Here is a 15,259-nt window from a genome sequence, read left to right on the forward strand (position 1 = left end):
TTCCTTCGTTTATCTTCCACCCGTGGGACCGAAGGAGAAGAGCTCTCAAGTGATCCTCCACAAGACTGTAGGACGGAGCCTGGACCAGGATATCGTCCAGATAAGGTGCCACTGCAATTCCTCTGGCTCTCGCTACTGTGAGAAGAGCTCCCAGAACCTTTGTGAAGACTCTTGGGGCAGTTGCCAGACCAAACGGAAGAGCCACAAACTGGAAGTGCTGGTCCAAGAAGGTGAATCTTAGAAACCTGAAGTGATCCTTGTGGATTGGACCGTGAAGGTAAGCGTCCTTCAGGTCTATAGTCGTCATGAATTGCCCCTCTTGAATCAAGGGCAAAATTGACCTGATCGTCTTCATCTTGAATGACGGAACTGACAAAAATTTGTTTAGGGCCTTTAGGTCTAGAATTGGACGGATCCCTCACACACCCCAGGAAGGCGTCTCTCTTTTCTGGTCTTGAAGATAGATAGTTTGACAGGAGGAATCTGCCTCTGGGCGGATAAGGCTTGAAACCTATCCTGTAACCCTGGGATATGACCTCCAGAACCCAAGGGTCTATAACGTCTCTTCTCCAGGCCTCCGCAAAAAGAGATAGTCTGCCCCCTACATGATCCGAACACTGACTGGGGGCCGCCCCTTCATGCCAACTTTGATTCGGTGGGTTTCTTATTCTGCTTGGACTTGTTCCAAGCGTTAGCTGGCTTCCAAGATCCTTTGGATTGCTCCGACTTTGCAGCAGGCTGCTGGCGCTGAGACTTGTCCGCACGAAAGGGACGAAAAGTAGATCACTTAGGTTTAGCCTTCTTATCCTGAGCCAAGAAGGAACCCTTGCCACCCGTGACCGTAGATATGATAAAATCCAGGCCCGGGCCAAACAAGTGAGACTTAGAAGTCATATCCGCAGACCACGACTTTAGTAACAAAGCCCTGTGGGCTAAAACAGAAAAACCTGACGTCTTGGCATTCAGGCGAATAATCTGCATGTTAGCATCACAAATCAACGAATGTGCCACTCTTAAGGCCTTGATTCATTCTAGAATTTCATTGAGAGGAGTCTCCACCTCGACCATAGCTGATAGAGCGTCACACCAGTAGGTAGCCGCACCAGCCACTGCAGCGACTGCTGCAGTGGCTGAAAAATGAACCCTGTGAGTTGGAACATCTTCCGCAGCATGGACTCCATCTTTTTATCTATGGGTTCCTTGAAAGAGGAGCTATCCTCTAGCAGAATACTCGTCCTCTTAGCAAGAATGGAGATAGCACCATCCACCTTATGGACAGTTCCCCACAGTTCAAGCTGCGTGTCCGGAACGGGGAAAAGCTTTTTAAAAGAAGAGGGGGAAAAGGACGAACCAAGTATCTCCCATTCATTCTTAATAATGTTAGCCATTTTGACTGGAACCGGGAAGGCCTGGGGCACTACCCTGTCCTCATAAACCCTATCTAGATTAGGGATCGAAGGTTCCTCCGGTAGTTTCAGTTATGGAACCTTCAACGTAGCAAGCACCTCTTTCAGCAGAAAGCGCAAATGCTCCATCTTAAATTTGAAATCTGGCTCTTCGGATGGAGGCTTAGATGTAGCCGATTCCGACCTAGAAGTGACATCCTCCTATAAGTCTGAGTTGTCCTCCTCAGCATGGAAAATAAGTAAGGCACTGGGGAACTGCTTGTGTAATCGGAGATGATTGCAAGGAACGCACCTCGTGGGGCGGGGAGTCCTCAGAGGTGGATGGCTCAGTCGTACTAAATACCTTATTCTTTTTGGAAATAGCAATACTGTGGAACAGAGTTGCGTAAGCGGTTCGACTGGAACTTCCTCATAATATACACAGTTAATGGGTTTGGATAAAGAGGGAGTATCCTCTAACATATCAGAGTCCTCCATAGCTTGCATCTTTATTACGGACTTGATCAAAAAATAAATGGCACCTTTATATCCCAATGGCAGGGGCACTCACCACCTCCTATGACCCGGACTACAAGAAACAGCTTTCGTCTCCTTTGAACGCAGGTCGAGAAAGAGGAAGTTGCAGAGGCCACAACCGGTCACATGGAGTGCCATGCAGGACCGCCCCTGCATTCGAAAGGACGCACCAAAAAAGCCTGCCTCAATCTCTCGCTAATGAACTGTGTTCCATACTGACGGAGCCTCATCTCCCACAAATGTAGTAGAAAAACACAAACAATATTATGCATAATAATATCCCCCCCCTGTTACACAGCCCCCTTCCGAGGGTGTTATCCTAGATTCTATAAGGATAAAAGGAGCCACACTGTGACCCTGTCTTCTTGCATTATCAAATATATATATATAAATTAAACGATCTTACCAGAATCAATGTCATGGAACAGGAACACAGCCCTTCAAGTGTAGCAGTGTAATAGCATCACTCCTGACATGGACTAGAGAGAAGAAAAGCAAGCAGCAAAACTTGTCAACGCTGATTGCTAATGGAGCTGTTAAACTGAGTAGGGATGGTTTCGCAGAAAGACTCTGCCTGCATCTCAGGACTCTAACTTTCGCCCATGCTCTAACTGAGAGGCTCTTCTTAAACCTCCAGTCCCATTTCGAAGAGTACAACCCTCCATAAGAGACTATCTTAAATCTTCCGACACTTCTCTGCCAACCTCCTGTGACGAAAGGCAAAGAATAACATGGGGATGAGGGGAGTGGGGGGAGGTATTTAAGCCTTTGGCTGGGGTGTCTGCCTCCTCCTGGTGGCCAGGTTCTTAATTCCCACAAGTAATGAATGAAGCAGTGGACTCTCCTCCCATTAAGATGAAAAGTATTGTTTATCAAGGGTTCAGAGAAAGTTCAACGCCAAAATCAAATAGCCCTTAGTCTTAAAGGGACACTGAACCCAATTTTTTTTTTCTTTTGCGATTCAGATAGAGCATGCAATTTAAGCAACTTTTTAATTTATTCCCATTAATTTTAATTCGTTCTCTTGCTATCTTTATTTGAAAAAGAGGGCATCTAAGCTTGGTTCAGACTTTGGACAGCACTTTTTTATTGGTGGATGAATTTATCCACCAATCAGCAAGAACAACCCAGGTTGTTCACCAAAAATGGGCCGGCATCTAAACTTACATTCTTGCATTTCAAATAAAGATACCAAGAGAATGAAGAAAATTTAATAGGAGTAAATTAGAAAGTTGCTTAAAATTTCATGCTCTATCTGAATCCCGAAAGAAAAAATTTGGGTTCAGTGTCCCTTTAATATGACTTGTTCTATGCTTTTATGGAGGACTTTGACTTAGCCTTCCAGCTTCTGTGTAGTTCCACTAAAATAAAGGAGCACTGTCCTAAGTAAGACTAGCCATAGCTTTATTTTTAATCCTGGAAAGCTTGTATTATCTATGATGTCTTTCATAATATGTACATTAGTCAAGATGCCACAAGAAAAAGGAATGCCTCCCAGGATACAGTTTTACCACCAGTCCAGGGATTAAGCCTGAAATCAATGGAACCTTAAAATGTAACGTCTATTATTTTAGAAGCAAAATACAATATATCCAAGTAAGCATCACAAAACCATAACATAAGTCTATCAAATCTTATTTATCAAGGAATTGATCATCAGAGAGCCTGAAAAAAGATCAGAATTCCAGAATAATCTGTAAAGAGAACTCCAGAAACACCCTCCCCCTCAAGTTCTTGGGTGACACTATATTAAATCCCAACTTTACAAAAAACAAATTTATGCTTACCTGATAAATTTATTTATTTCTTGACACAGTGAGTCCACAGAATCATCAATTACTGTTGGGAATATCACTCCTGGCCAGCAGGAGGAGGCAAAGAGCACCACAGCAAAGCTGTTAAGTATCACTTCTCTTCCCACAACCCCCAGTCATTCGACCGAAGGAAAAGGAGAGAAAGGAAATAACACAAGGTGCAGAGGTGCCTGAGGTTTATATAAAACAACTGTCTGAAAACAGGGAGGGCAGTGGACTCACCGTGTCAAGAAATAAATAAATGTTTCAGGTAAGCATAAATTTTGTTTTCTTTCTTAAGACACAGTGAGCCCACGGAATCATTACTGTTGGGAATCAATACCCAAGCTAAAGGACACAGATGATTAGGGAGGGCAAGACAGGTAACCTAAACAGAAGGCACCACTGCTTGCAGAACCTTTCTCCCAAAAGAAGCCTAAGCCGAGGCAAAGGTATCAAATTTATAAAATTTAGAAAAAGTGTGCAAAGAAGACCAAGTCACAGCCTTACATATCTGTTCCACTGAGGCCTCATTCTTGAAGGCCCAAGAAGAAGACGACGCCCTAGTGGAGTAAGCTGTTATTCTCTCAGGAGGCTGCCGTCCAGCAGTCTCATAAGCCATACGAATAACACTTCTCAACCAGGGAGAAAGAAGAAGCAGTAGCTTTCTGGCCTTTGCTTTTCACAGAAAAGCAAACAAACAATGCAGAAGAAGATAGAATTGCAGATAGAATATAAGAGCCCGTACAACGTCTAAGTTGTGCAACAAACATTCCTTATGAGGAGGAGGATTACGACAGAGAGAAGGAACCACAATTTCCTGATTAATATTTCTGTCCGAAACAACTTTAGGAAGAAAACCAAACGTGGTACAAAGAACTGCCTTATTTGCATGAAATATGAGAGAAGGAGAATCACACTGCAATGCTGAGAGTTCAGAAACCCTCCAAGCAAAATAAATAGCAGTAAGAAACTAAACCTTCCAAGATAATAACTTAATATCCATGGAATGCATAGGCTCAAACGGAGCCTGTTGTAAAACTTTAAGAACAAGATTAAGGCTCCAAGGAGGAGCAACTGATTTAAATACAGGCCTGATTCTGACCAGGGCCTGGCAAAAGGATTGTATATCCGGCACGTCCGCCAGACGCTTGTACAGCAGAATGGATAAAGCTGAAATCTCACCTTTAAGGGTACTGACAGATAACCCCTTCTCGAACTGGAGAAAAGATAATATCCTAGGTATCCTGACCTTACTCCAAGAATATTCTTTAGACTCACACCAATAAAGATATTTATGCCATATCTTATGGTAAACTTCCTAGTGACAGTCTTACAAGCCTGAATCAAGGTCTCAATGAAGGATTCTGACAAGCCACACTTGGCTAAAAATCAAGCGTTCAATCTCCAAGCAGTCAGTTTCAGAGAAGCGAGATTTGGATGAAGGAAGGGACCCTGAAGCAGAAGGTCCTTCCTCAGAGGTAGTCTCCACGTAGGCAGAGACGACATCTCTACTACATCTGCATACCAGATCCTGCGAGGCCACGCAGGAGCTATTAGAATCACTGATGCTCTCTCCTGCTTGATGAAAGCGATGACTCGCAAAAGGAGCACACACGGAGGAAAGAGATATGCCAACCTGAAGTTCCAAGGAACTGCCAGAGCATCTATTAGATAAGGTTGAGGATCTCTCGACCTTGAGCCGTACTTTGGGAGTTTGGTGTTCTGACGAGAAGCCATCAGATCCAATTCTGGTAATCCCTATTTGGTTGTAAACCTGGATCACACTTCCAGATGGAGCTCCCACTCTCCGGGATGAAAAGTCTGTCTGCTCAGGAAGTCGGCTTCCCAATTGTCCACTCCTGAAATGTGGATGGCAAATAGACAACAATTGTGAGCCTCTGCCCACTGGATGATCTATGTCACCACCTTCATGGCTAAGGAACTCCGCGTTCCTCCTTGGTGGTTGATGTAGGCCACTGAGGTTATGTTGTCCGTTTTGAACCTGATGGACCAAGCAAGGGCCACCTGAGGCCACTCCATCAAGGGATAGAAGATCGCTCTCAACTCCAGAATGTTTATGGGGAGAGCAGATTCCTCCTGAGACCAAAGCCCCTGCACCTTCAACGAGTCCCAGATTGCTCCCCAACCCAGCAAGTTGGCATCCGTGGTCACAATTACCCAAGAGGGTCTCTGAAAACACGTCCCCTGGGACAGATGTTCTTGGGACAGCCACCACGATAAGGAGTCCCATGTAGGTTGATCCAAAACTATTCTCTGAGATAGATCTGTATAATCCCCGTTCCACTGAGTGAGCATGCATAGCTGCAGAGGTCTCAAATGGAACCGAGCAAACTGAACTATGTGCATAGAAGCCACCATCAACCCGATTACCTCCATGCATTGGGCCACTGATGGTCGAGCTGCCGACTGTAGGGACAGACAAGCGGACAGAATCTTGGCTCTTCTGACCTCCGTCAGAAATATTTTCATTGATAATCTATAATGGTTCCTAAGAAGATCACTCTTGTAGCCGGAACAAGAGAACTTTTCTCCAGGTTGACCTTCCAACCGTGGAAACGAAGAAATGCCAACAAGATCTTTGTATGAGATTCCGCTAGTTGCAAAGATGGCGCCTGAACCAGAATGTCGTCCAGATAAGGTGCCACTGCAATTCCTCGGGCCCTAATTACTGCCAAAAGAGCTCCCAGAACCTTTGAGAAGACTCTGGGAGCTGTGGCGAGGCCGAATGGGAGCGCTACAAATTGAAAGTGTTTGTCTAGATAGGCAAACCTCAGATATTTGTGATGGTCCCTGTGAATGGGCACGTGTGAATGAATTGATCCTCTTGAATCAGAGGCAGAACGGAGCGGATAATCTCCATCTTGAAGGACGGTACTCTGAGAAATTTGTTTAGTAACTTTAGGTCTAGAATTGGCCTGAAAGTCACCTCTTTTTTGGGAACCACAAACAGCTTTGAGTAAAACCCTAGACCCTGTTCCTGACTTGGAACAGGCACTATCACCCCCAAGAGAGAAAGGTCCTGTACGGATTTCAAGAATGCCTCTCTTTTTATCTGGTCTACAGATGATCTTGAGAGGTGGAACCTGCCCCAGGGAGGAAAAGTTTTGAACTCTAATTTGTACCCCTGGGAAACTATGTCCACTGCCCACGGGTCTGGGACATCTTGTTCCCAAGCTTGCGCTAACTGAGAAAGTCTGCCCCCCACTTGATCCGATCCCGGATCGGGGGCAAACCCTTCATGCTGACTTGGATTCAGCTGTAGGTTTCTTGGATTGCTTCCCCTTGTTCCAAGACTGACCAGGCTTCCAAGAGGTCTTGGATTGTTCCTGTTTGGTAGAGGCAGGGGAAGACTTACCTCTGAAGTTACGAAAGGAACGAAAATTAATCTGACGTCCCTTCATTTTGTTCTTCTTGTCTTGAGGCAGAAAGTATCCTTTACCACCCATGATATCAGAAATAATTTCTGCCAAAGCCGATCCAATCAAGGTCTTTCCCTTGTAAGGGATTGCCAAAAGCTTAGATTTAGAAGAAACATCAGCAGACCAAGATTTAAGCCATAGCGCTCTACGCTCTAAGATTGCAAAGCCAGATATTTTGGCCTTAGACCAATTCACCAAGCGCCTGCTGAAAATGACCCTTAGCTCAGATAGATTGACCCCTAGTGGTCAAGATATGGAAATAGAATGATTTAGATATATATCAAAGCGCCAACCGTAGAAGGCAGGGTCTAAATACACTAAAAATTACTTCACAAATGTGTTTCAGTGTTTTAGTTACAACACCATTGAAAGAATTCTAGATGGTTAACTTTCCATCAATGTAAGTGTGTCTTGTTATACAATGAGACCAGTATTAATGGAACCCGATATTGTACTTAAACAGCATAAACAACATTTATTAAAAAGTGACAAACAATTGGTTAAAAAATCACAATCCTCAGGATCTTAAAAACAAATCTCTGTTTGGAAGTTAAAAACAATCTTAATGTCCCTCATGGATCCATGTTAACAGTCTAATAATTATTCCAACCATTCATTGGAGCTGAAACATTCAATTTTGGAGCTTTAAAAGCTTCTGACTGTCTGTTAAAAACTCATAAAATAAAATACACTAGTTGGGATAGTCAGTATACCACAAACAATACCTTTTACAGGTTATGGGTGGCAAACAGAATACGGTAATTTCTCCGGATTAACTAAATGAAATCACCCTAAACCGGACCTAGATACATGTGCAGCAGAACATAATATAACACAAAATAACAAATTCTAAAACCCTGTGATCTTCTAGTGTCTCCTTAAAGAATCAAGTGACTCCTAAAAATAATATATATAAATGCTCATGTGTCTCCTAAAACATTACACAATGTACAACCTGCTTTGGAAATTCTTCCAAAAACGTGATAAAAAGAATGTTTTTCAAAAAACGTTTAAAAAGAACAAAAACATGTGATGTGGTGAAAAATGTGGGAAAAAAATATATAAAAATAGAAAAAATAAATCAAAAAATATTGCAGTAAAAAACAGTCTAGTGGTTGATCCTCAGTTCAGTGCTTATCCATAAAAAACGTGTATGATAATTATGATATAAAATATGATATAAAAACCTATAGACCTGTAAAGTGTCAGACTAATCCAATTCAGGACGAGTCAGTGCGGTGGGAAAATCAAACAATTTACAATCAAAAAAATAATTTCAAGTATCCTCACGGTCCTATGTGTGCAAGATTTTCAAGACACCCTGGGTCTCTCTGCTCTCAAGCGTGCGGTCCCTCAGACTTTTCAAGCTTTTGTCCCTCTGCTTGCTAGCTCACGGTCCCTGGTCCTATGTGTACAAGATTTTCAAGACACCCTGGGTCCCTTTGCCCTCAAGCGTGCGGTCCCTCAGCCTTTTCAAGCTTTTGTCCCTCTGCTTGCTAGCTCACGGTCCCTCTGCCGAAAAAATATATGATAGTGTAGATTGCTACAATTTGTTGAATAATATGAAATAAAACCTTACCAGCCAACGCGTTTCGGTCGAATAATGACCTTTCTCAAGACTGGTTTTCTCTATCTGACAGGGGATTTAAATACCCTGTTTCTTATGACCTTTCTATGATACCGGAAGTGCTTCTTAAGAACCTCCTTGTCTTTTAATATTGTATTTTACTCTAATTCTCCTATATTTATAAAGTTCCTACTATAGGAGTCAGATATATTGATATGGGGTTATAAGTAACACTGGGACCACACTGACTCCTATAGTAGGAACTGTATAAATATAGGAGAATTAGAGTAAAATACAATATCATATTTTATATCATAATTATCATACACGTTTTTTATGGATAAGCACTGAACTGAGGATCAACCACTAGACTGTTTTTTACTGCAATATTTTTTGATTTATTTTTTGATTTATTTTTTCTATTTTTCTATTTTTTTCCCCCACATTTTTCACCACATCAGATGTTTTTGTTCTTTTTAAACATTTTTTGAAAAACATTCTTTTTATCACGTTTTTGGAAGAATTTCCAAAGCAGGTTGTACATTGTGTAATGTTTTAGGAGACACATGAGCATTTATATATATTATTTTTAGGAGTCACTTGATTCTTTAAGGAGACACTAGAAGATCACAAGGTTTTAGAATTTGTTATTTTGTGTTATATTATGTTCTGCTGCACATGTATCTAGGTCCGGTTTAGGGTGATTTCATTTAGTTAATCCGGAGAAATTACCGTATTCTGTTTGCCACCCATAACCTGTAAAAGGTATTGTTTGTGGTATACTGACTATCCCAACTAGTGTATTTTATTTTATGAGTTTTTAACAGACCGTCAGAAGCTTTTAAAGCTCCAAAATTGAATGTATCAACTCCAATGAATGGTTGGAATAATTATTAGACTGTTAACATGGATCCATGAGGGACATTAAGATTGTTTTTAACTTCCAAACAGAGATTTGTTTTTAAGATCCTGAGGATTGTGATTTTTTAACCAATTGTTTGTCACTTTTTAATAAATGTTGTTTATGCTGTTTAAGTACAATATCGGGTTCCATTAATACTGGTCTCATTGTATAACAAGACACACTTACATTGATGGAAAGTTAACCATCTAGAATTCTTTCAATGGTGTTGTAACTAAAACACTGAAACACATTTGTGAAGTAATTTTTAGTGTATTTAGACCCTGCCTTCTACGGTTGGCGCTTTGATATATATCTAAATCATTCTATTTCCAGATATTTTGGCCCCCAACTTAATAACCTGCAAAGAAGCATCAGTGATAAAGGAATTAGCTAGCTTTAGAGTTTTTATCCTATCCAGAATCTCTTCCAAAGGAGTTTCAGCCTGAAGGGATTCAGTCAAGGTGTCAAACCAATAGGCTGCCGCACTGATTACTATAGCAATGCACACCGCCGGATGCCATTGTAACCTCTGATGAGTATACATCTTCTTTAAAAGGGCCTCTAGCTTTTTATCCATAGGATCCTTGAAAGAGCAATTATCCTCAACAGGGATAGTAGTTCTCTTAGCCAAAGTGGAAATCGCACCTTCCACCTTTGGAACCGTCTGCCACGACTCCTTGATGGAGTCGGCTACCAGAAACATCTTCCTAAAGACAGGGGAGGGGCAAAATGGTATTCCTGGTCTCTCCCATTCCCGGGAAATAATCAACGTGGCACGGTCTGGCACTGGAAACACCTCCCCAGGAGAGGGAACATCAAAGAATCCATTAAATTTACTAGATTTTTTTAGGGTTGACAACGATAGGCGTATCAGAGCCGTCCAAGATAGTTAAAACCTTCTTTAACAAAACACAAAGGTGTTCAAGCTTGAATCTGAAGGAAACCACTTCAGCATCAGAAGGAGGAATTATACTATCCGAATCTGAGATTTCACCCTCAGAGGCTACCGAAGTATCCTCCTCTTCCAACTTATGGGAAGGAGCAACCTGGTTAGCCTGAACAGGATCTAATACCTTGCTATCCGATTCAATAATTTTCCTTTTGCGTCTCCCCTGCAGCATGGGGATGGCCACTAGCACCTCAGATACTACAGAGGAACTACAGAGGATACCTTGGCCACAATTTCAGCCTTCAAAACACTCCATCCGGAGCTTTAGAGGACCGCAGGGCACTGTATGTGACAATAAAACAGTTTGGGACAATTGTGGAGGAGGCTTTGGCATTGCCTGAACATCATCCACATGAGAGAATGGTGGCTCAGAATCAAACAGTCAGTTTTTGTATATTAAAGTTCTTTCAATACAAGAACCACAAAAAGGCAAAGGGCGTTCAACTTGTGCATTCAAGCAAAGTTTACACTCTGTAACCGGCATAGGCTCTAAGTCCATCTTGCGATAAAAAACACAAAATCTTTTTAAATTTAAAAAATGTCTTTCTTTTAATATATTTTCAAAGTGGTACTCTCTCTTTAAGGCTCTCGATTGAGAAAAAGCAACAGACAGCAGTAAGGAAATACCCAAAAAAACCCTTATTGGCAAATTTCACAGATTTTATACAATCTCTGCACCCTCTACACCACAGCGCTAAGCTGTGGTGCCCACCTGATCCTCACTACCACCGGAGCGACTCACAAACGATCCTAATGAGGGAGCGAGACACAGAAGCTTTAACTTCCCGAGTAAAAAGGCGCCAAGTAAAGGAGCACTCTGCGACAGGAGAAGAGCCCCCCGTGACATCACAACATCTCTATACAGACCGCAAGGTCCCTATTATGGAAAAAAAAGTTGGTTTTCAAACCCCTCTAAGGAAGCGTGAGCGAAACACGTGTCAGGGGTCTGGTTTCAGAGAGTTCGTACTCTCATTTTTTAACCACTTACTCTCTATGATAACTGTTGATTGCCAATAGCTTGTAAATGTGTGTTATATTCTGAGATCAGACGTTGCTATGTTAGTGAAACAAGTCAGTTAAACGTTAAACTAGCCCCCGCTATAGAAGGGGCTTAAGCAGACAGAATCTATTACACTGAATAACTGTGCAACATTTAACTTTAAGGACTTAAAATTACAGATAGAGTATTATCTTATTAGCTTTAATCTCGCAATCCGACATCCCACATATTAACTGGTCCTCTTGTTACAGCATTATTTCTGAATTTATTAATAGCCGGCTGCAAAAAATATTGTTTGTATCTAACTGCTTGATATTATACAAACTACAAGGTTTCATATTTAAATACATGACTCTCAGTGGTATTATTCATATACCTATGCTATATATTGATAGAGTTCAAGCAGACAGAATCTATTACATTGAGCAGCTATGCTAAAGTTAGCTTTAATCTCATAACCTGACATTCCACATATTAACAGGTCCTCTTGTTACAGAATTATTTTTGAATGTATTAATAGCCGGCTACAAAAGATAAATGTTTGTATCTGACTGCTTGATATTATACAAACCAAGTATAATGTTTCACATATAGATACATGATTCTCAGAGGTATTATTCACACATCTATGCTATATATTGATATCTAGAGTTTAAGTGTTTTTAAACGTGTATGATTGAATACTTAAACCAATAAAGATAAAGTATGAATGGTTAAAAATCATTCTTGTATTATTCAGGGAGATTTTTTTTCTAAACAATTGCAGGGGTAAAGCACTCTTTTTGTTATAGACTTTGGCACTTAACAATATAATAAATAAATGAGATACAGAGTTCTTTCTCCCATGAAATTAAATGGCACTTACCTGCACCCTTGTATGTCCGAGAGGGAGACATCTCACTTGGTATGAGAGGAAGCCACTCCTCACTGAGACCTTCGGATAAAAGAATAAACAGAGTAAGCCTACTCTGGTATTCTGTTGCAGGGCAGCAGTCTATTAGGAAAATGCCGACCCCACAAGTTCCCAACTGCTTAAAAGCTACCACAGCCCTCCTGAAGAGACTAACGTGGAATACAGCTAAACCCAGATTGTCAGGGAAGGTCAGAGCAAGCTTTCTCAGGCTTCCAAAATAAAAAAATCTTGATAGAAGATTTGCACTGAAGGCAAAGAGAATGACTGGGGGTTGTGGGAAGGGAAGTGATACTTAACAGCTTTGCTGTGGGGCTCTTTGCCTCCTCCTGCTGGCCAGGAGTGATATTCCCAACAGTAATTGATGATTCTGTGGGCTCACCGTGTCTTAAGACAGAAATATTGTCTATCATCCACAAAGTCGTTTAGGAGACACCTTTTACTTCAACCATATGTCTCCAGATTGCTTCTCTTTAGTTTAGCTTAATTGCAACAATGCATTACTACGGAAAAAAAGCTGGATCTGTAGCTAGGGACACTTGTCTGTAACACATACCTGGCACACCCTCTAAGTGTGTGCACATGAATGTGACCTCACCAAACATGGGGCAACCTAAAATTCCACAGCTACAGTAGAATTTGAATAACTAGCACATTACTGGTCTAAGCAAAGAACATTGGCCCTACAAAGCTTTTCCCACAGACAGACTGTCAGCCCAAGAGCAAGGCCACAGTCCTCTGGGAGAAAGCCCTTTGGACAATCTTACATACAGGATGGACTGCATGCCAAGGACACCATTGGAAAAAGGTAGCCCACACATTTTTATCTTCAACATCAGGATATGGTTGTCTTATTGAATTTACTCCTCAGTCTTAGCTTAGAGAATGATATGGTCATAATGATACATGCAATGTTGATAAGAAACCAAAGTGGAACTTAAGCAAGGTAAATGCTATGGAGTTGATCTCACTCGAAAATGGCCAAATTGCTCATCTGTCAGTTTAGTGAATTGTAGTTAAAGTTGTCTTAAGAGGAAGAAAAATAAGAGGAAAAAAGCATAGAGAAGGTTGACGTATTCACTTACAGGTACAATCCACCGTGGAGTGACTCTTGGGTGAGTGACCTCCTGCTAAAATAAAACAAAATTTATGTTTACTTGATAAATTATTTTCTTTCGGAATGATGATGGTCCACAGTCCTCCATAACATATGGGATATATTTCCCACCACTAGGAGGAGGTCATGAACCCATAAAAGAGCATTAAAACCCTCCCACCTCCCATCTCTCTCTTAATTACTCGTATAACCGAGTAGAGAATAGCAAAAGAAAGGTAGGAAAGGCAAAACATGGTCTGTAGAGGTGTCATTAGAACTGCAATAAGTTGCGGATATGCTCCACCTTAAATCTAAAGGCATTGTCATATTTAGGATCAGGAACAGGCTCCCATTCATCTGATACTTCCTGCTCAGGACTAGAAATGTTTGCGTCTGCAGAGTCAGAGCTCTGTAACATAAATCCCCAGATTTATGTTTATTTGGTTTGGGGATTGGTGACAATCTGTCGCAATTTTATGCATGCTGTTTTTTAAGTCAGAAGTAAAATCAGTAGAATTCCCCTGAGTGACAAAAATTGGGCAAACTTCCCTCTGAGAAGGTGGTTGCGGCTTGTTTGCATGCAAAATCTGAGGCACACAATTCTAAGATTTGGTTGCTTTTATACTGGAACAGATTTGCAAAAAAACATGTAGCTAAAGTGATATCAGAAACTGACTCCTCTAAAGCAATATAAGTGGGGGCAGAGTAATTTTGTTCCATATTGTTACTTATAATAAAGTATGCAATGACACTCTATATAAGAAACTATTACAAAGAAAACCTGGTAGAGAGCCCTCTACACTATATTCTCCTCTGCAGAACCGCACATTGCAATAAGCATTCCCTGCGACATCTGAGGGCAGTTACAGCTAAAGTCCCATTAGGGAAATACTGTGCACATAAGGTATTCCTATGTCCCTGTATCATACAGCTGTTGTGCAGAATCTTATCTGTCTTCTTTGTAAATGATACTCGCTAGGGTCTCACATAGGTTTGAGCTCCAAATTTGTAATTTGTAATCCATAATTAAGTATATGGAACAATAACTAGTCTCAACCAACTACTACGAGGCCAAAAAGAGAGAGATGCGAGTGTTTTAAAGCTTTTGTATGGGTTCTTGGCATCCTCTTTGTGGCAGGAAATATATCCCATATGTTATGGAGGACTGTGGACCATCATCATTTTATGAAAGAAATACAAATAATCTTATTTTTTTTTCTAGAAATGTAACTAAAATTATACGTTACCGGTGGAGGGCTGTCTGTGAAATCAATTAGGTTTTCAGTAAGTGATGCTAGAAGATTATCAAGGTCTTCAGTTGCAGACTGCACCAAAACCAAAGAATATAAACTTAGACAAAGTAAAATCAGCTTAAAAAAACAAACAAAACAAAAACAAAGTTCCAGCAAAGATTAATTCATATATCTGTAAAACACATACAAATATACATAAGAATTGTGTTATGTTACCTCAAATAACCTCTTAAAACTTTAGTAAAACAAGTTCTCCCTAGATATTTAATTTGGGCCTAAAAACTCTGAAGGCTGGTGCGTTTCAGAACTTTAAATATTCAAGAAGCCAATGAGTACCTTGCTACAGTGATGTTGTAGTGAATAAATTGTGCCTGCAGTTGCCATTCATGATATAAAGTCCCTTTTGTTTACAACCTCTAAAC

At 40.9% G+C, this 15,259-nt stretch overlaps 1 protein-coding gene across 1 annotated transcript in view; it reads right to left on the bottom strand.

Annotated features, from left to right (window-relative positions):
• The window catches only part of EPB41L5 (erythrocyte membrane protein band 4.1 like 5), a 405,052-nt gene that overhangs the window by 22,545 nt on the left and 367,248 nt on the right, over positions 1-15,259 (bottom strand). The window contains exons 24-25 of the mRNA XM_053712169.1: positions 14,832-14,909; positions 13,574-13,618 (exon numbers count right to left, since the gene is read on the bottom strand). Coding sequence (XP_053568144.1) covers positions 13,574-13,618; positions 14,832-14,909 — 123 coding nt within the window. The remainder of the gene's footprint in view (positions 1-13,573; positions 13,619-14,831; positions 14,910-15,259) is intronic.

The sequence above is a fragment of the Bombina bombina genome, chromosome 1, assembly GCF_027579735.1.
Source record: "Bombina bombina isolate aBomBom1 chromosome 1, aBomBom1.pri, whole genome shotgun sequence".
In the NCBI taxonomy this organism is placed as follows: Eukaryota; Metazoa; Chordata; class Amphibia; order Anura; family Bombinatoridae; genus Bombina; species Bombina bombina.